The 24187-nt window shown below is 42.3% G+C and overlaps 1 protein-coding gene across 1 annotated transcript in view; it reads right to left on the bottom strand.

The window, feature by feature from the left end:
• ptprt (protein tyrosine phosphatase receptor type T) overlaps positions 1 to 24187 on the bottom strand; it is a 312082-nt gene that overhangs the window by 92949 nt on the left and 194946 nt on the right. The window contains exons 17-18 of the mRNA XM_041962443.1: positions 11243 to 11378; positions 4024 to 4056 (exon numbers count right to left, since the gene is read on the bottom strand). Coding sequence (XP_041818377.1) covers positions 4024 to 4056; positions 11243 to 11378 — 169 coding nt within the window. The remainder of the gene's footprint in view (positions 1 to 4023; positions 4057 to 11242; positions 11379 to 24187) is intronic.

Below are 24187 nucleotides of genomic sequence, written 5' to 3'. Positions count from 1 at the left end.
AATGAGGTTCAGAATGGAAGGAAAAAGCATGTTTTCATCTCTGTTCATAATCAACAGCAGCTAATTAGCTCACTGACACAAGACGGATGTCAACATGCCATATGTACACGCACACATATGCCAGAGAGAAAAAATTATCAATCTATAAATAAATGATCTATCAAAGTCGTATTTAATCTCAGGTTTTCTGATTTATAGAGTTCATTGAGGTGTTTTTTTAGTTTTGATAATCATTAGACAAGTGGAGGCTCGTGCATCGCCAAAGACACGAGCCTCCACTCCACGAGCCTCTTTTGCTGTGTTAATATTTTTATTTTTTTATTGATGCACAATTTAAAGATTAACTTCACTGTGTGCAGCTTATAACGGCCTCATATCTAAAATAATGCAATGATGCACTTGAATTGTGTTACAAACATTGTTTTTTAATTGATTGAATGGGGCAACTTTATTTTGGAAAAAGATAATGCAATATTATTTGTCATTGATTATGGAAATGTATGTGAGATAATACTGGATTACTGCTCAGATCTGGACTGAGTTTAAATGCATTTTAGTGATGTTTGTCAGCATTTTTGTTGCTTATTGGAACATCTTGCTAATTAGCGCCTCTACTGAGATCCGAGGGTGCAAAACCACGACACAATGCTTTAAACTGGAGCTCTTTGGGACAAACATCACAAGCAGTAAGGCTGGTTGTAAAAAAAACACAGGTCGGCTCAAGCCTCATTATTTGGAGGTGAACACGCCCGTATCATTTAACATATTTGTAAAACTGCTGCCGTTTCACAACTGTGGAAATGTGGGAGTAACTATTTAAAATCTTTGGTAATAACTTTAACATTTTCCAGTCAAACTAAATGCTTTAGATACTACAAACGACGTATTTGTGGTTCTGTTTGCAGCCTGTCCGGGCAGTCTGAGCAGTGACGAACAGCGTCGCGGTGCATCTCTGGATCCCAGCAATTAAACAGGAATAACATGTTATTGTAACCAACAGGAAGGAGGGACAACCATAAAAATAAGAGGCAGGTTGTGAGTAACAGATTGCCCTTTGAAGCAATCTTGTTCCATGTGCGTACATCTGTGTGTGTGTGTGTGTGTGTGTGTGTAAATGGCCAGCCATCATCCATTGTAACAGTGCTGTAAGTGGACCATCAAGCATTTATCTCAGCAAGCAGCAGAGTCCATTATTCAGCTATGTGTCATATCTGCAGAATGGGGGTCAAGTCAAACTCTGTGTGTGTTTGTGTGTGTATGTGTGTACTTGTACAGCCATCTTTGTGAGAATTTGAGTGTTAAATCTTAGGAGGGGCGACGTTATGGTGCTCTCTTTGAGGCAGACCTTCAAAGGGCTGTTTGAGGGTTCACTCTTGGCTTTAAGTGTTAGGTTTAGGGTTGGGGTAAAGGTTGGGCTGAGGCATTTAGCTGTGATGGTTGGAGGTAAAAACGTGTGTGTGTGTGTGTGCGTGCGCACTGCTAAATTGTCTGTGAGTAAGTACTAGTTTAGCATCTACCAGCATGGAAGCACTCAGGGTAATGTGTGTGCATGTGTCTATATACAGCATATCCCCTGATTTGGAGACTGAAAGTCCAGTGCAAGCAAACACACACACACACACACACACACACACACACACACACACACACACACACACACACACACACACATCAGACCACTTGGCCTTGTAAAAGCCTGCCATGTCCAGCCTGAGTCCATTCCCTCGGCTGGCATCAGCCAGTAATCGCCTCAATTCTCTTGTCATAGACTAAACCCCTGAGGGTGCAGTATATTGTCCTGAAAGAGGATGTGTCCTTTTGCTCTCTCGGTGTGGAGGATCATCATTCATTTCTTGACTTGTTCGACTGGGTTGAGTGGTCGAGGCGTAATTTAAGATCTTAAATAAGCTTTGGGTCAAGGCATTCGCGTAATTTCCTAATGAATCAAATGTCCTGACGGTGCATTTTCCAGCTTCTCTATCGTTAAGGAGTAACGTTGCACAAAGTCACTAAAAAATCTAGTTACGTTGCCCCCCACTGTGCACAACAATCCTCTCCACCTCATCTTCTCACCTTTTAAATCATACTAACTTTATTTTGAAGGTGTTAAAACTCTGCTCGTCTCATGAGCAAGTTCAGAATTTAATGAAATGTAAAAAAGTCAAGGTTTGATCATTTTTCCTTAAAACTAGACTCAAGGGTAAAGTTGAGCTTCAGAAACTAAAACCTTGTTAGTTCAGTTGAAGTTTTAGAGCATCAACATTCAACTTTGCTCGATTAAAAACTTGGAGGAAGAGGCAGTTGAACCCTGGTGAATGCAAACACATCCACCATGACGCCTTCAACACACAGCGCTGGTTCAATGTCAAACAACTGCCGGAGGTTTCTCACTTTCTTTCATCTTAAACTCACTTTGGAACAGAGATATTTGTTTTTATTTGTAATTTTAGACATTGAGGTTATTAACTGACATCACCTCCCCTTTCCCTTCTGCTAAACACCAGACTGCCAATTGCAGCGACATGTCTGTCACATTTCAAAAAGTTGCGTCGTCTAATTTCCGAATGCGAGTTAGGATTTCACATACATAGGTTGTTCAAGCACAGATTAAATGCATATCTTTAAATGCAGGCTGAGGTTTGATGAGAACTCCAGAGCCATCGCTACCATGACGGGCACTGAGCGGATTGTCTTTGAGCCCAGAACAGCGTGGGTGGAGATATTTGTGAAGCGTCACATTTCGTTCGGCAAGACATTAGCATATCTCGCTCTTTATCTCCCGCCTCTGTTATATTTGCTGAAGCCAAACACATAATTTCTGACCTACGAAGCTGCTCTAATTATTTAACCTTTTTCTAATATTGGGGGCGGCTGGCTGGCTCGATCCTGCTTCTGAAAATGCCGGTGAGATGTAATCAATTACACCGACCGGCTCCGACTATAGAAAGCAGCAGAATCTGGAACACTTTATCTTTTGGTTGCTGTGTTTGACTTTGTGTTGCAGGCGTAGATGTGTAATAACTGACGATGCATCACAAGCAAATGACTTTGGAAGTATCGGTCAGACAAAGATCTCATGCAGTGAACGTCTTCAGAGATGAAGGACTCGTAATGTTCATTTTAAACGTGCACTTTTTACAAAAAAACAAATAAATCTGTGAGGAGAGATGAAGTGCAATCATGACAGATGACTTAAAATTTATGATTAAACACAGACGGGGGAGGAAGACCACCAAAAGCATCTTACATTAGTTAACTTGTTAACTAATAATGACCTCAAACATCACGCGCAGCCATTTTAAAAGTCCCGTTTCCCTCAAAACTTACTCATTCGAGAGATGAATTTTCAGCCATCAAGGAAAAGAAAGAAGATACGCTAACGATGCTAGCACAGGGAATATGGCAGACAAGTGCAGGACTTCTATAATGGCTCGCATTAGATTCTCAGAGGAGGAGAAAAACCTCAATTTCAACCACTTAATGACACAGGTCTGGCTGTGAAACGGCAGCGAGGGAAGCGTAAACGCCGCGTGGTTTCTCGCTGCCGAGACGGCCAGGAGAAAATTGCACGTGTGCCACAGAGATTCAAATGTCAGGTATTTCACGTTTCACTCCCTTACAGAAAAAAGGATGTGCGGCTCCCAAAACATCTTTTCAATCCTGAGATTTGCAACCACAGCAATTATCGCGTGTATGTGCACGCTGTCAGCGCGCCAGTAAGGTTAAAGGTGAGATATCTGTTCTTCTTCTCGTCAAAGTGACATTTGAAAGATCAAATTTCAGGTCATTTTCACTGCTAGTTGGCGACAGCGCAGCATTTTTCATGATTTTGCGTTTTGCAGCTCATTTTTAAATAGGGGAAATTATTCCTCTGGATTTTGGAAGTGTCACATCCGTTTTCCGGGTGAAGCCTCAAGTCATAAGATGCATTTGGAAAAGTGCTGAAAGCCCAGGAAGGCGAGGTGAGAGTCACAGTGAGTCACAGAGTGGATGTGTTGATGTCTAGAAGTAAACATACAATACCCCACGCTCAGAGTTCTCCACGTGTGAATCTCTCTATCGGAGCAAGGGCAAGGCAGGTACAGGACGGGACGGGAAGGGGCGGAGCCAAAGACAGGAGACAGGAAGATAGAGAGAGACATTAAAGGGTGTGAGAGGTCGTGGTTCATTTTTCCGCGTCGTCGTGCTGAACCTGAATGCAGCGTTCCTGTTGCTTTCTGCAGACATGGTAAAAACACTCCAACATCGTGCTCTCAGGCTGAATTCATGCTGCCAACAAAGAGCCTTACTTTTATCATTTCCTGGCACAGATCCAGCGTCATGGCTGGCTGATTCTGACAATGAACTGACTGCTGAAACATCTGTACTCTGTTTGTTTTTTTGCTAATCCTTTAACATGAATTTTGCGCTGTTGCACACAGCACTCCACCCACATGTGTTGCCTATGAGTGAAGAACAGTGAACATGACTGAGCTGTGATAGGTTAAAGAGGGGAAAACAGATTTAATTTGATTTTTATCTGTTCAGGCAGCCATGAAAAGATCAGACCTGCCCCACATGGGTTGGGAAGCAGATTTCTCTTACAGCATAAATCACCACAGTGTGCCAGTGTGCGGGACTTCAGTAGGTTTTAAGTGATGGATCAAGATGGAAGGATTTATCAAGGCTCGAACATGGAGAGTATAACAGGTAGAAATCCCAGAGTTTCATAAGTGACACAAACAATTTCTCAAAGAGGCCCCAGGAACAGCGAACAAAGAAAACGAGGGTTGCGAGACACGGGAAACATTCAGTTGTATCAGACAGGAGCGGCGTGAAGAGACGCCGGGACCGGACAGGAAGAGAGGAAATTCACTTTAAGCCCACGTCTTTGAATTTGAAGACGTCCTGTCGTCAGCGATGATCTACTGCGTCAAACTGTCTCAAATTTATTTTTTGGTTGCAGCCAGAACAGACTTCAGAGGGAAGACCAGTGAATTCACTCAGCCAATCGGTTTCTTCTTCTTTAGTTTTTCAGGTTTTCTGCCAGTTCATTTGGAGACACAAACTTTAAATTCCAGCACTTATTTGACTGATTTTCACTCTGTCAGAACAATGAGAATAAAGTATTTACTCATTTATTAGGACAGAATCATAATAGACATGGGGAAAGCGACAGGATGTTTATGGGAAAAAGCTCTCAGATGTAACCATGGGATGTTTGCTTATTATTGTTACGGCTGATGTTCAGAGCTAGCAGAGGAGGAGCGTGATTGGTTAGCTGGAATGGATCAGCCTGAGCGCAGAAAGCGATGGATGTACGGTTAAATTCATGAACAATATTCTTGCAAAAGCATGATTGTGTGTATGTCTCACACTTGTTTGCATGTTAAAAACAAACTGGAAAAAAAACATACAAAGAAACCACTGAGGTTGTTTAAATTAAACCAGTTAAACAGTGAGAGCAGAGTTTTCTTTACAGGCTAATGTGTTTCTACTGTGAAAACTGACTCATTCTGACTTTAATTACTTTAACTTCATGCCAACTGCACTGCTGCCACAGCATTACACTCCCTCTGCCTGTATTTCACGCACGTTCTTGTAAAATCAAAGAAATCAAAGTTTCTCCAGCTGAAATCTCTCCTGATCTCTCACACCGATGGTCAAGATGTTTATGGAAGCAGAAAGTTTACAGTAAGTAACTTATCTTGCTCTTCAGGTATCACATTAAGGCGCTGACTCAGAACAGCGAGCTACTTTGTGCAGACGCAGTGTTTAAAATGTTGCTTTATTTAGTTTTTAGTTATTCATTAAGCCCTGGTTTTATTTTTTCCAATCTTAGTCGTGTGCAATTCAAATTTTCCTCTGTAGGACTGAGCCATTCTCACAAGACAATATTACTTTTTTGAACTATTTTGCACATAATGTACATATATATATATATATATATATATATATATATATACAGTTGCTTTTATTTTGTGTCTATTTGTTCTTTTTTCTAGCTCTCCTTTTTATTCCTGCTGTCTGTAACAAGTATTTCCCCAGCATGGGATCAATAAAGTCTCCTCCTGTTACGGTATAATGACAAACTGCTCATTCTCCTACAGCCACCAACAACTGTCATATGGAAAACTGAAGCCTGGCCTGTGTTTGTCCACACATTCATGCAAATCCTTGTTTAAACTTTTTGCCATTTTCCTCTTATGATTACAACAGAACTCGTCTCTGTCCAAACTAACCACTATTACTTCTTGTGTAATCTTGAGCAAAGGAGGCTTTTTCTGAGCAGGCAAGGACTCAGATCTTATGAGAAAATACTTCATTAATAACAATTTAAAGCACAAAAAATCCGGAGTACTTTTCGAGGCCGTGTGTCGCTATGAAGGACACGGACGAGTACGAGATACGAGAGGAGTGTTTTGGTGCGTGTTGGCAGAGAGCCGCGGCTCTGTGTTTGCAACCATGTCTTTCCACAGTCCCATCTGGAGCTCTCCCTCCCTGTCAATATTGGCTCAAATGCCTCAGGAGGAGTATCAGGGCGCCAACACACACACACACACACACAGAGATGGTGATACGGCACTGACTTTGATGACACTCATATTTTATAAGCGGCCACACAAGCAAAAAAAAAAACCAAAAACCAAAAAAAATACAATCACTGTTTGGCTGTTTGGCAGAGAGAAACACATGAATACACAACACAGACAGACACACACAGGCAAACACACATTCCACACACACCCACTCTTTCTCTAACACACACACACAGTAGCTATTGTACTATATACACTAAAAAAAAACTGCTTGTCGCCACATTAAAAGCATCACATGCTCTGTGCTGCAGATTTGCCTCTGTGTGTGTGAGTATTTATGTGCAGCCATGTGCACGTATTAGATCCATCTTCGTGTGTTTGCATGCTCGTTGTGATCTGATCAGGTTTAGGGCACAAAAACCACTTGTTGGTGTGACGTGTGAAGGAGCGTATTAGCATCTGAACCCAGCATGAGGATCGCCGTGTTCGGCTCGTGTCTCATACAGCCAGAGGCGACATGCACAACTCATTCGCTCATTTGCTTGATTGCCCGCATGTCTTCATTTGAGTGCTTTTTGTCATTTTGCTTTTATTTAATCTGCTCTCTCCTTTTTAAGGTTGACCTAGACATGACAACTGTATGAAAACCTCACATAAAAATAAAATCACAGAGGACGGCTGCAGGGTCAGAATTTTAAAGAGCCGGGATGAAAGAAAATAGGGGTGAAAATAGTTTAAATAACATATTTTTCCATTAATTTGCAGTTCCAGGGATGTCACCTTTGCTCAATAATTTAGTCAAGGTCTGATTCTTTGGCATCATACAAGGGAAAAAAAGCAGCCAGTGTTTAGGGAGCTTCGGGAACTTTAATTATTCATCAGTTTTCCTCCCAACCTTTTTCTGAAAAGCGTATCTTCCAGCGCCGGTTGTTTGAGCCCTCGGGGCCACCTGGCTGCAGAAACATCGAATCCCCATTAAGACTTCAGCCACGTCCGGCGTTATTCACTTTTACATTACATTATCAGCAACATCGCCTCGCTTTCCTCAGAAAATAAAGTCCATCTGGAACATGTGTAACAGCTTCTGAAAGATTAATCGGACAGTCGGGCATGCTCACTTCCCACCAAAGTTTTGTCATGGAATAATTTATGGACTCTGAAAGGAACGTAAAACACTTTCGATCTGGAGAAACATTTTTTCTGCCACCCGGACGACCGGCTAAAGCGTGAGGAATGAAATATAGATGACCTCCAAAAACAGACTATGATAAACCTCCCACTGTTCGAATCTATATGTCTCCTTTGATCAGATCCTTCTTCTCTTCTGTCTCCAACACTCGTCACCACCTCTTAGCATCGTTTTACTGGATCTTTCTTTCCTCCCTCTGCTGGTTTTCTTCTTCCTTACGAACATCTTTCTCTTTCCGCTTGTATTTAATCTCCTCCTTCTGTCCTCTTCCTCGTGTCACGATCATCTCCCCGGCTTTTCTGTCATGCTTTGATAATCTGACCTGTGTGGGACCTTCACCTCTGACTGATGCTTGTGTTAGCTTGAGTTCAGGAGAGCAGCGTCCAAACTGCTTCCATCTTTTCCTTCTCCTCTCCTACACGGCCGCTCTTTTCCCTCACTCCTACATCCACGATGGTGCTGCTTGCCCTCTAATTGGCCTTTTTATGGATATTATGCCCTGTTAGCCTGGTTAGCATCTGATTAGCATATCCATTTGACCTCCAGGTTAACCAGCGCTGCTTTGTTTTCATCTTTCATATTCTTCAAACCTTGTACATTTCATTTTCTCTGTTTTCCTTGTGGCTTCCTGTTCTGCTTCTCCCACCTGCACCCTCTTCTGAAGTTTCAACTATACATTTCTTGTTGTTCTTGGCGTTTTCCTCCTCTGGCTGTAATGTATTTTTATCCTCTTGGTGTTTGGGATTTTCTCTGTTAGCCTCTGATTAGCATTGCTAACTGACCCCGCGCCCTCTATGACTCCCCAGCCTCTTTTGCTCACTTGAAATGGATGTAATGTTGTATTCGGACTGGCAATAAGGTATCTGGCCAGTCTCCCTCGCAGTATCACTGTGGATGCAGAAAGTTTTACGTGTCCCTCGTTGTGTATGAATAGGCCTACGTGCTTTGCATGTTTGTGGTGGAGAAACAACACTGCTAGTATGTGGTTTTATACAAACATATAGCAGAGCTGTCATATGCATGGCCTCTGTCTGGGTCTGCCGTATCACTTTATCATGTGTTTCCCTATGTGGCAAAGAAAGATGGAAGATTCACTACTTTGCAGCAAACATGTTCAACGTCAAGCTGCCTGAACGCACCGCCACGTTCTCATCACAGGTCGTCAAATACCGACGCCGCTTTGTAACGTTCCTCGCCGTCTCATATAGATGCACGAGGTAAGCTTTAGCATCTGTGTGCAAATGGCTGCAGTTTGGTCAGGTTTAGGCACCAAATCTACTACTTGACTTTTGGTTTCACATGAACTCAAGTCTCCTGGGTGAAGGTCCTGAGTGTGACCCACCACAATGCCCTGAGCTCTACCCCTCTGAGGGGTCAGTTGCTACGAGTGTCTAATGTTGCTGTGAACACTTGTTCAGTGGAGTTAGCATCTCCTGCACCTGCACTCCTTGACTGAATACAAGGTCCAGTTTCCTCGTAACATGAGGGCATGGACATACTATGAGACCTAGATACTGTGTCCCAAGATAGTGGAAATTCATACAAATGTAACTTGCTCTGCTTCTGTTTCATTTTTTCTTCCTCCTGTTTACGCTGCCTTTAGCCTGTAGCCTGGATGACGGTAACCACAGATCAATAGCTTGTTTAAATCTAATAAAGGCTATTATGTGCTGACCGTGGCGACTTCCATACAGTGCCCCATGGATGAAAACTAGAGGCTTTCTTAAAGAGAGGAAAATGCGAACAGGAACAGGACAGTTGGTGAATGCTACCAGTTTATGAACCAGTCTGCTATCTGCTAAAAGGGAGAAGTAGAAGATACAAAAATGCGCAACTAATGGAAAGACAGTCGGTCTCGACCGTTTGTTCAAAGCATCCTCAAGGAAACAACTCAGAAGTCGTTCTGAATGAACGTCAAACGCCAAAAAAACAAAACAAAGGCCTAAAAAATGGATCCTTTTAGACAGAAATTTTAAAACATTCAGGTGATCTAAAGACACAAAGGCATTCACACTCTCCTCTCACAATAACTGCCTTCTAAACACTAACAGCTAGCAAAAGTCTGCATCATTTCTGTTTGAAACAGTGATACTACTCCCTCTGAAATCACACCGTCATTTATTTTACTGCTTGTAAAAATAGTCTCATGATTAAAGGCCTCTGCAATCAGACCAAGTCATCCTCATGCCTCATGTTGCGCCTTCCTGTGGCTCTAATTTTAGTGCAAATACGCTTCAAATGCTAGCATCACAAAAAGGGCCACAGTGTTGTTGTTTGCATGCGTTGTGTTGAGCTGATTTTCTCTTCGCACTAAAGAACTGCTTCACTCTCATGATCGTCCCTCAGCAAAGTTTTGCATAATCTTTTGAACGCGGAGTAAAAAAACTTACAAAAAACAACAAAAAATGGCAAAAATCAAACAAATGTGAGTCGTAGCAAAACAAAATATGTAAGCATCACGTGAGTGGGGTAGAGAGGGATGGCGGAATGGATGGAGCGATAGAGAGTCAGAGAAAGTAAAGGAAAGAGAGGCAGGTGATGGTGGCAAGCCAGTGTGCACGGAGAGGTGTGTATGTCTGCGGACTGAAAGAAAAGGAATTCAATTCATCAGGTTTTCCAAATCTGAACTCTGGGCACATCCACCATTATTATTCATTTTGCCTTTAAGGGTTAGAGGGGATTAAGTACATCTCCAGATTTAATACATAATTCTGACCTTTCATACTGCCTTAAGAAATGAATAGAAGTTTGTGGCCTTCACAGTCATAACAATCGGTATGTGTCCTGAAATGTTGGATAAATGCTAATCTTCAGGAAGGATTTTTGTTGACTGACACCGATACAACACGAAGACACATTTTAAATTCTGCTTCAATCTCCCCTATTAATCGTTCCACTGAAATCTCCCTCAAGGCATTAACCCTCTCTGCTGTCCATAAATATAAAACTGAGCATCTGTCCTCCACTACCTGTTTGTCCATCTGTCTCTGCATAATAATTTATACCTGCTGATCAATTATGAGGACACTTGGCATCATGAGGTCTATCCATCAGCCTGTCTCTCAATCTATTCAGTCATAAAGCTTAAAGATGCTAAATGTAGTATTTTATTCATCAACACATGCAGTTGTCCAACTACTCGCTGTTGGAAAATGACACAGGGGTCGTAAAGAAGATTGGTAGCCTCCATCTAAATGTCAGTCCCGCTCTCGTTGCTGGCGCCTTTAAACAGATTTTGCGATCAGCTGCTGGCTCTGCTCACCATCTGCTCTCACCTTAAACTATGAAAGCTGCAGTTGAGCTTCCTGTGGAGGGACAGCCCTCTCCTCCATGAAGCTCAACAGCAAACATGGCTGCACAAATGTGGCTCACTGGCTCAAAACGCAGCGCTGACCGAGGCTACCAATTGTCTTGTTTATGGGTTAAAGGACTCACTGCGAGGATATAAAGTGTGTTAATGGGTTATTGTTGTTAAAATGCTACAGGTAGCATCTTTACGTAGCCAGTATGTCCTGACGTTGGGTTTATTACCTACCTGCGTTTGAAGGTAAGGACGACGCCGAGGAGGATGATGATGAACATCAGGATCCCCGCGATCACTCCGGCCATCTTCACCGTGCTGTCCACCTGTTTCTCTGGCTCCATGGCGTCTGAGTCCTGAGTGGACGCACCTACACACATACACACACCGGCACACCCACACACAGGTATGCACATTGTCACATCGGTGGGCAACCGCGTACAGATAGCCGGGCACGTGCACTCACAAAGAACCACAAACAGGTACGCAAAGCTGGACACACAAATACACACACACACACACACACACACACATAGCCTTACACAGATAAAAACCTACTCTCTCTCTCTCTCTCTCTCTCACACACACACACACATAAATGTGTTATCCACAAACAAAGACACACTGAACACACTTGATCCCAAGGTGAAGATAGTCTGTGCACACCGAAATGCAAAGAGCATAAACACAACTTCAAAACATGGTGCAGGGGGTGAAAACATCAGCAACATGCTAAAAGGTACGATAAGCAAACAGGCTACGGTCATATACCGTGTGAGGTACAGAAGAGCAGATACGAACAGTTTTGTTGAAAATTAAATTTCAAGGGGATGAATAATCATTTTAAATCCAGGATTCTTGTCTGGATCTTCATGAAAAATCTTTTTGTTGCGATTTTAAAAGAAAACTGAATATTTCATTTTGGAACAAAATGGTAAAACTCATTTGGAGGTCAGAGCCGAAAAGCTTTACATCATTGTCAGTCACGTCCTGAAGTGAAGGTAACACTTTTTTAACCTTTGAAGGGGAATTCAAACCATGCAGGGACCATGAGATTAACATACATACATCAAATAATAAGAAAAAAAAACGATCTTGTAGCCTAAAAAAAGTTAGCACTTCTTCAGTTTCCATCAAAAAGCTACAAAACAGTATGAAAAACAAGTCCTCGCTTTTAAATCAACACTAAAGATAAATAAATAAAGAGATAAATAGATAAAAAGAAGCAGAGGATGGAAGACAAAGACGAGTGCCAACATTTTCAAAGCTGCAAGGTGTTTTTCACGAATTCATTACAGGTTGCCAACACCGAAAACTGCCTGACAACAAACAATTCACAGACGTGGCTACACAAAGACATCAAGGTTTGAACTGCACGCATGCATCCCTGAACAATACAACATCAATCAGTACAAGGATTAAATAAGCAGGCAAACAAATGAACAGGAAACAAAACTTGAGCAAGGTGAATGCGAGGATGGATTTTCCAGGAGGACAAAACACGCTGAGGTACGTAGCAGCGCTGCCGCGCGCTGCATGCTGTGATGCTGAGGTCAAGAGTCAGCTCGCAGTAGACTGAATGAGAGGAGGCGCAGCAGGTGGAGGAGGAGGTAAAACACAGCGAGTGTGTGTCACCTGTGAATGCAGGGAGGGGATGTGCTTTACTTCCTGCTTGCTGCTTAAGATAAAACATTACTTTAAATTAATGCATTTTTAGCTTTTAGACTTTCTGGTGGATGTGTTGGACATATTTGATGCGCTGATGAGGAGGAGGGCCACGCCTCAACCACACCTCTAATCACATGTTAAGGTGACATACACCTGCTCAACCCATCCTGTCCTGTTTGTCTCACCCTCCCTTTCAAGCATTTGCCCCTCTTCCCTTCTGACACCCCCTCTGTGCATGTCGCTCCCATCTCTCCTTCATCAGGTCCTCTCTGAGGCTCCTTATTGGCTCAGGTGGCTCAACTCCTAAAAGGAGTCCCCCACACCGACTCTCCTCCTCCCCTACCTTCAGTGCATCCCTCCCACATCCTCCGCCATGTTCACCCCCTTCCTCACATCAATGCATCCATCTTCATTCATCCCTTTTTTCTAGTTTCAGATTACAAGGTTTTGGTTTTTGCTGCATTGTCTAGAACAGTAGTCCCCAACCTTTTCTGTACCATGGCCCAGTTTAATGTCTGACAATATTTTCACGGCCCAGTCTAAAGGTGTAGCAGATAAAACAAAATAAAATGATAAGATCGGCATTAAAAACTGTGATATTTTCTCTTTAATAATAATAATAACAATAATAATGAACGTAAATCCACTTTTCAATCATGTCAAGAGGACCTGGCTGCAGACTGGCACTGTCAGGCACCACCTGTTTTTCAAATTATGTGAAAAAACAAAATAATGGAAATTATTTTTTCTTTCTGTGCAGCCCAGTACCAAATGACCTGCGGCCCACGGATCAATGGTCTAGAACCTTCTGAAGCGTTCGCTTGGATGTCTGTATCCTTCTCCTTTAACATACAGTATTTACAGTAATGTAATAAAAAAGATGCTAAGCTGTTCTGCAGCCAATGCTATAGGTTAGCCACCAGCTCCTCAAGAGGAGCACACTGCATACTGCAGAGCATCTGCCTGGTTGAACACATCAGCACTGACGCAGTTCTTTCTTTAACGTTACACAATGCAATTAAACACAAAGCATTTACAACCAAAACTAGAAAGTTCTGACTCCAGCAACAGTTGGCAGATAAGTCCAGCTGTCACTTGGCCACAGAACAAACTACATCTCCACTAAATACCTGCCAACTTGACACATTCTTGTAAGGCCAGTTTATATTTCCAGATGACATCTTGTGAAACACAGAAAGGATGTCAAGTGGTCCTCAAACACCAGCTCTAGTCCAAGTTACACTTTCAGCTCTCAGAGAGACGCCGCTCTATTGGACGGAAGAGAAAAGCAAACTAACCAAACTATTAATAAAGCTGCTGCTCCGTGGGAGGATGAACGAAAAGCAAGGTCAGGAATGTAACCCAGAGATACAAACACAAAGGAATAGGGAGGGAGGTGGTGGCAGAGATAAACAGAGATAATAAATAAAAAAAAAGGGCACAGAAAGAAAGAGGTGCAAGTTGGAGATGACAAGAGAAAAGTCAGCAGAAGAGAAACTTCTGCCAGACGTGTGGAAGGAAACAAAGATGGAAGAATGGCTGAGAAAGACATAAAGGAGAAGAAGAATTACATAAAAAGGCCTGTGAAGAGAAAGAAGACTGGAAAGAGAAAGACCAGAAACCCTCAAGCGAAGGACCCTGGGATCCTACACATGAATACACCTGTTCTCTCACAGACGCGCACCAAGCAGCCTCTTGTTATAACCCTGATAGACAAAGACAGGCGATTAATAGAGTAATACCGCTGCGTGGGAGTTCAGTTTAATCCCCTGTCTCTCTCATCTTCGCCCCCTCTGCATTAACAACACAAGGCTGGCAGTGGAATCCACTGAGCTAACGGCTTAAGCACCTAACCTTGGCACGCCCGGTAATAACTGCCGCAGTCCTCAATGGCTGCCGTGACGAGATGTTCTTTTAAAAACCCTGAGCACCTTCAATGGCAACACACTCGGCATCTTTGTAACCACATCACGGACAGCGTCCCCGTCTTGAGGCTGCATCGCGTTTGAAAAAGTAAAAATTAAGAAAATACATCTGTCACTCTCCATCCTACGCTGCAACGCAGAAGAAAAAGCAGCCTCTTCTGTCTGCGTGTCTTTAATGGAAATGAGACGTCAAACAGACGTTTTAATGGTGGAGTTTAATTTTGAGTGCTGTATTTTTTAAAGTGCTGAATTCTGAACACACAGAGCACATTCCTTAGAAAATGACAGGATGTTTAGCGCATCCTGAATGATTCATGAAAAAAACTATAACTCTTGGTTAACTGATCAGGAGTGACGACAATATCTTAAAGCCGAATATACCAAAAAAATACCAGAAGTAATTTATTTATGATTTATGGTACTGCAGGTGGTGCACAGTTTCTCATTCGCTAACTTGATTAAAAACACAGAGTAGAAGTGCGAGGAGGATTTCTTCGGTGTGAAGTCTGAACCAAGGTTTGCAGTTTTGTCACACTGTACACATTTGATTGGGTTACTGGGTTTAATATTCATGACAAAGCTGCGCCCTGTCATGGATTGCGTCTGCTTATACTTGCTCCTGATTGGTTTGTAGTTGTTACTGTTTGGTTAATTTAACATGTAAATTAATCTATTGCAGTTTGAATGAATGGAGAAAAAGTGATGAATACATATATTTCATTAGGCTACAATAATATTATTATGGCATCGCTGCCAGCAGCATTAACTTTAAGCACAATGCTAATAACTAATATGCAAAATGAACTAATGAGCATTCTTGTTGTGTCAATTTGTCTGGCAGAACTTAACGAACTACGAACTAAAGCCCAGCTCAATTCGATCCGGTGTGAGACCACCTCTTTACGTGGGACCAGGGTTTGATTATGTGGTCCGGACCATGATCCAGGGAAGGTTTCTCGACTGTAATTTTCGATCGAATCAAACTAAAAAGTCCGGACCAAACGCGCCTGGTGTGACAGAGCCCTTGGAGGCAGACTGCCACTCCAACGTAGGAAGGGATGTGAGAAATGGGGTCAGACAAGATTTGTGGAGCTGCGATTATTTTCCCACATAGCAAATTGCTTCCCAAAAGGTGGCTGTCCAGCTGCTTCAGATAGTTAACCCCGTTTCAGATGTCAAAAAGGTGCTTTTACGAAGGCTCAGCCTCAGAGCTACCGGACCCTTACGATGCCATGTAGAATGATGCCATCAAGAAGTGTGTGCACAACCATCATGTAAAACCAACAGCAAGAAAAATGACCTGTTTGTGTAGCTTTACTCAATAGATAAATACTCAATATCCTGTAAGTATGTTGACCAATTGGAGCCATGAACGCAGCAGTTTATCTTTAATCAAACAGCAGATTCACCTCAACCTGCATATTTCAAACCAAAACTTTACCCTTCTGGAGTAAACATGGACTCTGGTTACTACTGTAGGTATTTGCTTTACCAAGCAATTTTTTTTTTCATAAAAGCCATGATATGCATTGTGATGAATGCAGGAGGTTCCTCCAAACCCTGGTGCTGCAGAAAGCGTCATCAGGCGGGATTGCTCACACCTGGAAGGAAGTGGGTGTGTTCACTGAGTTGGGATTGGAAAATGCTGCTCAGGGGAGTCTCTCTCTGGCTTCCCACCTGGTTGGCTCTCCCATACCTTGTGCTAGTTTGGTTTTGTTTCTTTTGTTTAGAGAGGTATGTTTGGTTTTTCCTTGGTTTAGTGCACTATGTTTGGTTGGCTCTTAATTCTTTGTTTTGTCATAATCATTTACTTGCTAAATACATTACTTTATACTTTATTCTGTATGGTCTCCACATGTTGTTGTGTTCGAACGTAACATGCATGAATGTGCAAACTGTTTTTTTTTTTTCATCCCATTAACCCCCATCAGAAAAAAACCTTGGAAAGACACTTTCTGATTGGCTGAGGCTCTGACATCAGCAGAGATGTATAAAGGTGAGAATTTCAGCTTATCCGTATCTGTCAAGCACATTAGGCTTACATGAGAGTCCCGAGCGGTCATGCACATGTATCTCTGTAGTCTGTGCCCTGGTAATCACCTCACAGGTGTATTAAACCTCAATTTACCCCCCGAGTGATCCACAATATGTATCACCTGACACATTATGGCGTGACCCCATTCGTCCACTTCACCGGCTCACGTGCTGATTGGGTTCAACAGTTCATGATGTAACAGCAGAGGACCCCCATCTGGCGACGGGTTCAGCTCCATTTAACACCGCGATTGGCCAGCTCGGGAGCCGCTCAGCCAATCAGACGAACTCTGACAGGGTTCTGACCGTAGCAGAGGAGAAGTGATCTCCATTACCGGGGGGGTAAAAGTTGAGATGAAGCAAATCGTCGCAGCAAAATAGGATTGATTGACAACTGGTGCAAACACAATATGGAGGACACCGTGGCCTCACTTATTATTGTATTGTCATTGTCAGCTAACAGGTGGCTCATAAGTATGTACAATTTATGAATCCATCTTGCCGCGTTGCCACCGGTACTGGCAGGTGGTGTGGGTATTATTTTCTTGGCACGTATCAGGTCCCTAAAAAGAGAGTAGAGGGCCTCACACCTAAACTATTTGTCTGAACAGGTGAAGGTCCTCATCTTCGCTCTAAAATGGAAAGATTCAGAAGGATGTTGCTCCAACAGTCAGAGGAACCTGACAGGAACTAAAGTTCAGTTTCCTGTACTTGTAATCTAAAAAACAGATCCATTTACCTGCTGCCGTTCAGGATATTTTACACCACATGGAGTAAAAGCTTGTGGAGGTTGAAGAGTCAACTACTTCTAATTCAGTCTATTGAATATACATTAAATGCTTGTCAAGTGTCAGCAGTGGCCGCAGCTGTTAGCCACAGTGTGCTATCTTTGAAATGTTGATAAGACTGGAAAAATCAAACTGTTGCACTAAATGGTTTAGACTCAATCACAGGATTATGTGGTTACGACCTTGTTTCATTTCTCCAGTGATGAAAAAAGTCAAAGTTACTAAAGATCACGACTTCTTGCACATCGCGAGATGAAAAGGTCTTCGCTGACACTCGCTCTTACTGGCTTGTAATGGGCAACGTTGCTATGGGCAACCAAATATGTGACCAGAAAGATGAAGATGAGAAAGAAACTTTATATTTTTTTAAATGCACTAAATTATCTTGAAACACAGCAGAGGGAATTTAAAGTGTATATAAACGGAGCAAACGGTGAGTTTGTTTTCATGCTTCCTGAAATGTGCTTCACATCTTCATGGATTATTGGCATCCACCATCAACGTGATTATCAGCCTGATTTCATGTGGTGCAGGAGAGCTGAATGAAGGGAGGAGTGGGGGGGAGAAAAGGGTCTTCAATTCTTTCTTTTTTTTCCTCCCTGTAAAGTCTTCCCAGGAGAAAAACGTGACATATCGATCTGAGAGGTATAACTGCTCTGACTGTCTCTCTACACGCCAGAATTCACAACCACATGGCCTTCATGATGATAGACCGGGGGGACACTGGAGGCATGGTGGCTACAGGGAATATACAAACACACATACTGACCCTCTGCTTCATAAATGTGCTGGGAAGTGATGCACAATGCTACTGTACGCCATTTGGTGGGTTATTTAATCCACGGAAATTGATCAGATCAGATTATCACAAAATTCAGTGGACATCAGTGGATATTCTGTTTAAATATTTCCCCTCTGCTTTATTTAATTATACCTCACAATGTACACAGTACTCTCATAAAAGGAATCAGTTTTTCTGTGCTGAAAATGTTGAACAGCATTATTTTAAGATGTTTTTGTGCAGGCTGAGGTTTCCTTCACATAAAACCTGAGGAGAGAAAGCAAAGTGTCGTGTTGGAATTTACTAATCTGGTCCTCATGTGTCATGTCTGTGGAAAAGCTGCCTGCTGTATTAATACAAAAAAGAAGAAAGATAAATGCATTAAAGGGGACTTCCTCAGTGTTGGCCATTATAACTGTGACAACATCGGGTTAGTCATGATATCGACTGCTTCCAAAAGGCATTAATCCCCACAATTCCTTGTGTGTCTGAATGCAGTGTGTATGTGTGTGATATTCTTTTCATTTATACATTTCTCTATACTTTTTTTTTCTTTTTATTTCTCCTACTTGGAGAGCATGATAAAATTATCAGGGAGGAATTATGAGCAAAACCAGAGATATTAAAATCATAATCTCATTCAAATGGAGAGAAGATTGATTCTCCTAGCTACCACTGCACTGCTGCAGCCCTGAATAGCATATTAAATGCTGCTTCTGTGTGTGTGTGTGTGTGTGTGTGTGTGTGTGTGTGTGTGTATACATGTCACAGGTACAATATAAATCTCTGAGTGTGGGTGCAGCTTTTGTGTGTGTTTTTATGTATATGTTTGAGTGTGCAAGTGACTGTCTTGCTATTATCATATATACAGTATATACACACTCAGCAGCTACTTTATCAGGCACACTTGTAAAATCTAAATTCCACCTTAATAATTATGTTCAGTTTTGATTGAGACAATCAGAGAAGGAGGAGTTTTACGAACACAATTCGATATAATAATAAACACATAATGCCTCTCAGAGTGGTTTAATAAAAATTGGGGCATAAAAGCTTCATAAATGTGGCCAAGGAGTGTACACATGAAATTTAAATTTATACGCAAAGTATTTGTACACATCTTCAAATTGCATGTGTGTTGCGCTGGTTGTGTACTCTATGTGTGTGTGTGTCTGTGTGATCAGGCTTGATGTGAAGGCTTAGTTTCGATGTATTGTTTGTCAGCAGCTGCAGCCTGCGGGGAGCATCCTCTGTGGATTACTGTTAGTGTGTTTAACAGGATTACTAATCTGAACTATGATGCCACAGCGCTCTGTGTGTGTGTGTGTGTGTGCATGTGCGTGTCTATTCTTAAATGTGCCTTTTAATGTGAATCTGAATATTTGTGTGTCTGTATGCTTGTGTAAAAATGCACCTGTGTATACAGCACATGTGTGTACTTGGGTGCCTTTGTGAATGTGTTCCTGTTTAGCTTTATGTGCGTGTGTGTGTGTGTGTGTGTGTGTGTTTGAATGTGTGTGGTCAGATGATGATGGATTAACATATCTTAAGTCTTCATAACTTAGTAAACAATGGACAATGCTAATGGTTGCCTCTCATTCCCTCTCTCTCTATCTTAGCACACACGCACACACTAGTTTCCATTAATGTTGACATTAATGTTAAGGTCAGCAGGACACGCTTTACTAAGTACTTTAGAGCTTTTAAGAACTAAAACGACTTAAATGCTTCATCATCTGGTCTCTGCAGAGCTTTTGGGGGTGGGGGAGGGGTGTAGTTAACACTGAAAAATGTTCAGTATGTGTGAGTATTATTTTGACAATATGCAATATCCCCTAAATGAACATTTTGACCATTTGAAAACAAAGGAATGAAGTACTGCACTGCCCAAATATTGCACAATCGAGTCAAACTGACTGCTGATGATTGGAGTCCAACACTTATTCATGAATTTGACACATGACACTGTTAAGCATTAAGCTCTGTTCTTATGCTGGAGTCACCATTTTTAAAGATAAAGACTGCAGCTTCTGTTTAAAAAGGTTAATCCACTGCATGCAGCGGGTGTATGTGCTTTACGTGTGTGCATGCGTCCATCATACTGTATGCATCATCCATCCTCCCTCTAATCCAGATCTGTTGACAGATACATGGCAGCTTCTCCAGCCCTGCCGTACCCATTCGCTGGAAACAATCCCAAAATTCAATGCAACACGTCGCATGATGACCAAATCAATTACGGCGATACACGAGCACGCTGAGCAGAACAGACCTTTGATTCCCCCTTGAAGGGAATTTGCTTCTGACAAGGTAACGCAGCCAAAGGCCAAAGTGAATTGCATGTTAGGACTCAGCTGCTGTAAGCTGACAGCCACAAAAGCAGGAAGGCTGGCAGGGAGGTAAGGCCTTGAAATTACAAAAAAAAAAAAAAAAAAAAAACGGAACCAAAAACTGACAAATCGCACAAATCCAGCTCATTCTGCAGGACTTGCAATAAACGCACAGCAAGAAATTCAATCATGTAGTCATTATCAGACGAGTAGACTTAAACCAAACATTAATTCAACTCATCGCTTGCTCCATAAAGGCCAAGCATGCAAACACATATCTGACAGCATACACGACTATGTGAAACAGAATGTAAAACTTTTTATGAGAATGCTCAAAACTGATGCACGATCGCATGTTATTATTAACACAAGAACAAAACAGCTGTTCAGAGCTGCAGAAATTGAGCTTTCTGTCTCATCTACATGTTTAAAGCTGCATTAAATCTAAAGATACAGACTCCTGTGCAGTGATGTGACCTCAAGCAAAGAATTTCATCAACAAATCTTCTGGTTTTAAATAATCAGGTAATTCATTAAGGCATGCAGATGTTTATGAGCTCTACTGACTCCTGCTGTCAGGAGGAAGTGCAGCGTCATTGACGTTCTGAGCGGCACACCAAGCTGCAATTACTAACTGTTTGGTGTTGTGGATATTTTTATTTTTTTCTGTGGTTCAGCAAAAAAACATTCACTACAACTTTAACTTGAGGGATTTTTTTTCATATAATTTAGCCTTAATGGTTGCGTTCGGGGTCAATATAAATTTGGGCTAGCAAAACACTGTAAAAAGTGTGTATCAACATAGTAACCCAAGGATCATAAGCATTGATTTGGAGGTAAAAGTGACTCAGAGCATTAAAGGTTATTCAATAATCTGTTAAAGCCCTTTATGCTCTACAGCTTTATCAAAAAAAAATCCAAAAAAAGGTTTTCTGCTGCTGAAAGAACATGATTAAGGCTTGTTTTTCCTTGGTCTCAAAGCCCCCAATGCCTCTATTTTTTCCAATATCACCACAACCTCATATTTTTTTAGTTTATTAGCTAAACTGCAATTAATTTAAGACCCAGATGTGAAAAACAGGAAAGTCACAAATCTCTCTCCTAATTTTCAGCTTTTTCCATCGCTGGTTAATGAATCTTTTTTGCCTCCTACTCCGTTTCTCTCCAAGTCTTCTCCTCCCTCCCTCCATCCATCCCTCGTTCCTCCTCGTTATCCCCACACGCTGCTGAGCGCTTTACGACCCGGTCCCTGAGATTTACGCAGGGACAATTGAACATTTTGTCGCTGTGCTGTGGAGCAGATGGAAAATTCATGGCGGAGTTGGAAGGGCGAATTTAGCATAAGACAACAATTCGCCACAATGTCTGTCTGGCGGAGAGCGAGGCAGGTACACCTGTCTGCATACACAATGCTACAATAAAAAACCAAAAGGATCCTTGAGCCTGAATCTGTCTCCGCCGCCGCCTTCGTCTTTTCTCTGACTTTCTTCAAGTCAGTTTCTGTCGCTCTCCGTCTCTCGTAGTTTTTGATCCTTTCCTTCTCTCTTGGGCTTTATTTATTTTCCTCTCTGGAATATGGCCTCTTTCTCTTTTACTCTCAGTTTCTCTCCTCCATTTCTCTGTCAGCCGTAGCTGCAGTCGAACCGTTCATGCTCCCTGTAAAGCCCGGGCTGCATTTCATCCGTCGCTGACTGGTATTGTGCCCTTAAAATGTCACATCATCACCAGATATTCACCTAAAAACACCCCTGAGGAGTTTTTTTTTCTCTTCTTTTAACAGTCTGACTCAATCTGTTGCAAATTCAGAGAGCAAACTGACTCGCTAAGCAGCAAGCAGGCAGCACTCGGCGAGGACGGGAAAGCAGGTTGTAAAGAACAGTGTGTGTTTGTGTGTGTGTGTGTGTCATGGTGTAGGTCAACGAGGAAGATAATTCAGATGTGATTCCTTCAGCGTTTAACTTTTGCAGTTCAGGCACGCACACTCACATCACACACACACACACACACACACACATACACAGACAGCAAGCCACATGTTGCATCAGTATTGCACAGCGCCAGAGTCAGTTACAACACGACTCCGTACACCCCCAATTATAATCGACCTCAGGACTAATGGGAATGGGAATTGAAGCGGACATATAATACCAGTGAATGGATGACAAGGGGTGAGTCTGATGCTCCTGTGAGCTACAGAACTTAAACGCGTGCAGGGTGTACAGACGCTGCCAATGCAGAAGTCCCACTTATCAACGCATGATAGAAGAGCAAAAAGGCATCACATGGACAGCTACTTCCCTTCAGCCAATCAAAATATGGAAGAAAAGTGACTAAGTGATACTGAAGCTGCATTTACACTGCAGGCCCTCTTGTTGACAAAGATTTGTCAGATTTGTGTCTCGTCTAAAAGGAGCGGAGATGAGACCATTTAAGCTCTGGTGTAAACTCAGCCTTACATATTTGTGTTGAATGAACTAATTTGTTTTTATTGCGTAACAGTTGAAACATACATTTCTGAAGGGCCGAAGCAGGACAGGTGAACAAAGTGGGACTTCTGCCACCTGGCTCGTGCTGCACGGAGCGGGTGTGATAGAAAACGAGGGCTGTGTTCATTTCACAATCAAATCAATCTGCTCTAAAAGTGGTCTGACTGCAACTACTGAGTCATGTTTACCAGTGAACGCATACTATTCAATACTGTAGTGCATCTATCTTTTCCTTCTGTAACGCTCGGGGTTATTTCCCATTTTAAACGTGTGCATGTCAGATTTGGTGAAAGCAGAAAAAGAGCCATCAGGCTGCTGAGGAAGAAACAGGCTCCATCCACTTCCTGATTTCACCGTTTAAACTGATTGAACTGAAAGTGAGTCGACCTCAGCCCGGACACAGTGTCCAAGTCACCCCGTTCTAACATACGGACACTTGGTCAGGACCCCTTGGCGTCACTTTTAAAGCCATTGGGCTCCGGTTTAGCAACATTTTTTTTTAAAGTGCGGGGCAGTCTGATTTGATAGACAGCCCACTCTCACTCCCAAAACATCGCATGATGTCGTATAAAGAGTGAGAAAAGTCTGCCTTTGGAGGTTGGTGGTGTGGTTGGATGGGTCAAGCACATGACCTTCACGCAGGACGCCCAGGCGTCCTGACCAAGCCTCCATATGTGAAAAGGTGGGGTTGAGAACTTGTTGTCAAAGTAGAACCATTATGCTTCAGGCGTCCTTGGTAAAGGCAATAACAAGCAGGTTAGAGTGAGTTAGCTAGCTGCTGTCACTGGCTAAGCTGTAAAGTGCAGAATGAGAATGCTTTGAGAACACAGCGTGGATGAGGGAAAACAGATGCATCAGAGTGGTGTATGCTGCTCACAGACTTGCTGTAGTTTGACAGAGCATCATGTATTGAACTGCGCTTGTGTTTTCCTCTATCGTACATCTAGCGTCTTCGTTTTTATTCATTAAGGATCGGGTACAAAATGCTAATTTGTGAAAGTAATAAGTGTTAAAAAGTAACCACACTATGTTCAGCATTGGAATGAAATGCTGTCTTAATGTACCCAGGGGCTTCTGCTTTCATTTGCATCGAGGTAAGCGACCGCACTGCATATGAATACAATCTATATTTATTCAATTTAGGATTTCACTAGCGTCCCCTGTTGT

This window comes from Chelmon rostratus, chromosome 2, assembly GCF_017976325.1.
Source record: "Chelmon rostratus isolate fCheRos1 chromosome 2, fCheRos1.pri, whole genome shotgun sequence".
NCBI classification, from domain to species: Eukaryota; Metazoa; Chordata; class Actinopteri; order Chaetodontiformes; family Chaetodontidae; genus Chelmon; species Chelmon rostratus.
The sequence above is the reverse complement of the archived record's forward strand: the minus strand, read 5'-3'. Positions and strand labels throughout refer to the sequence as shown.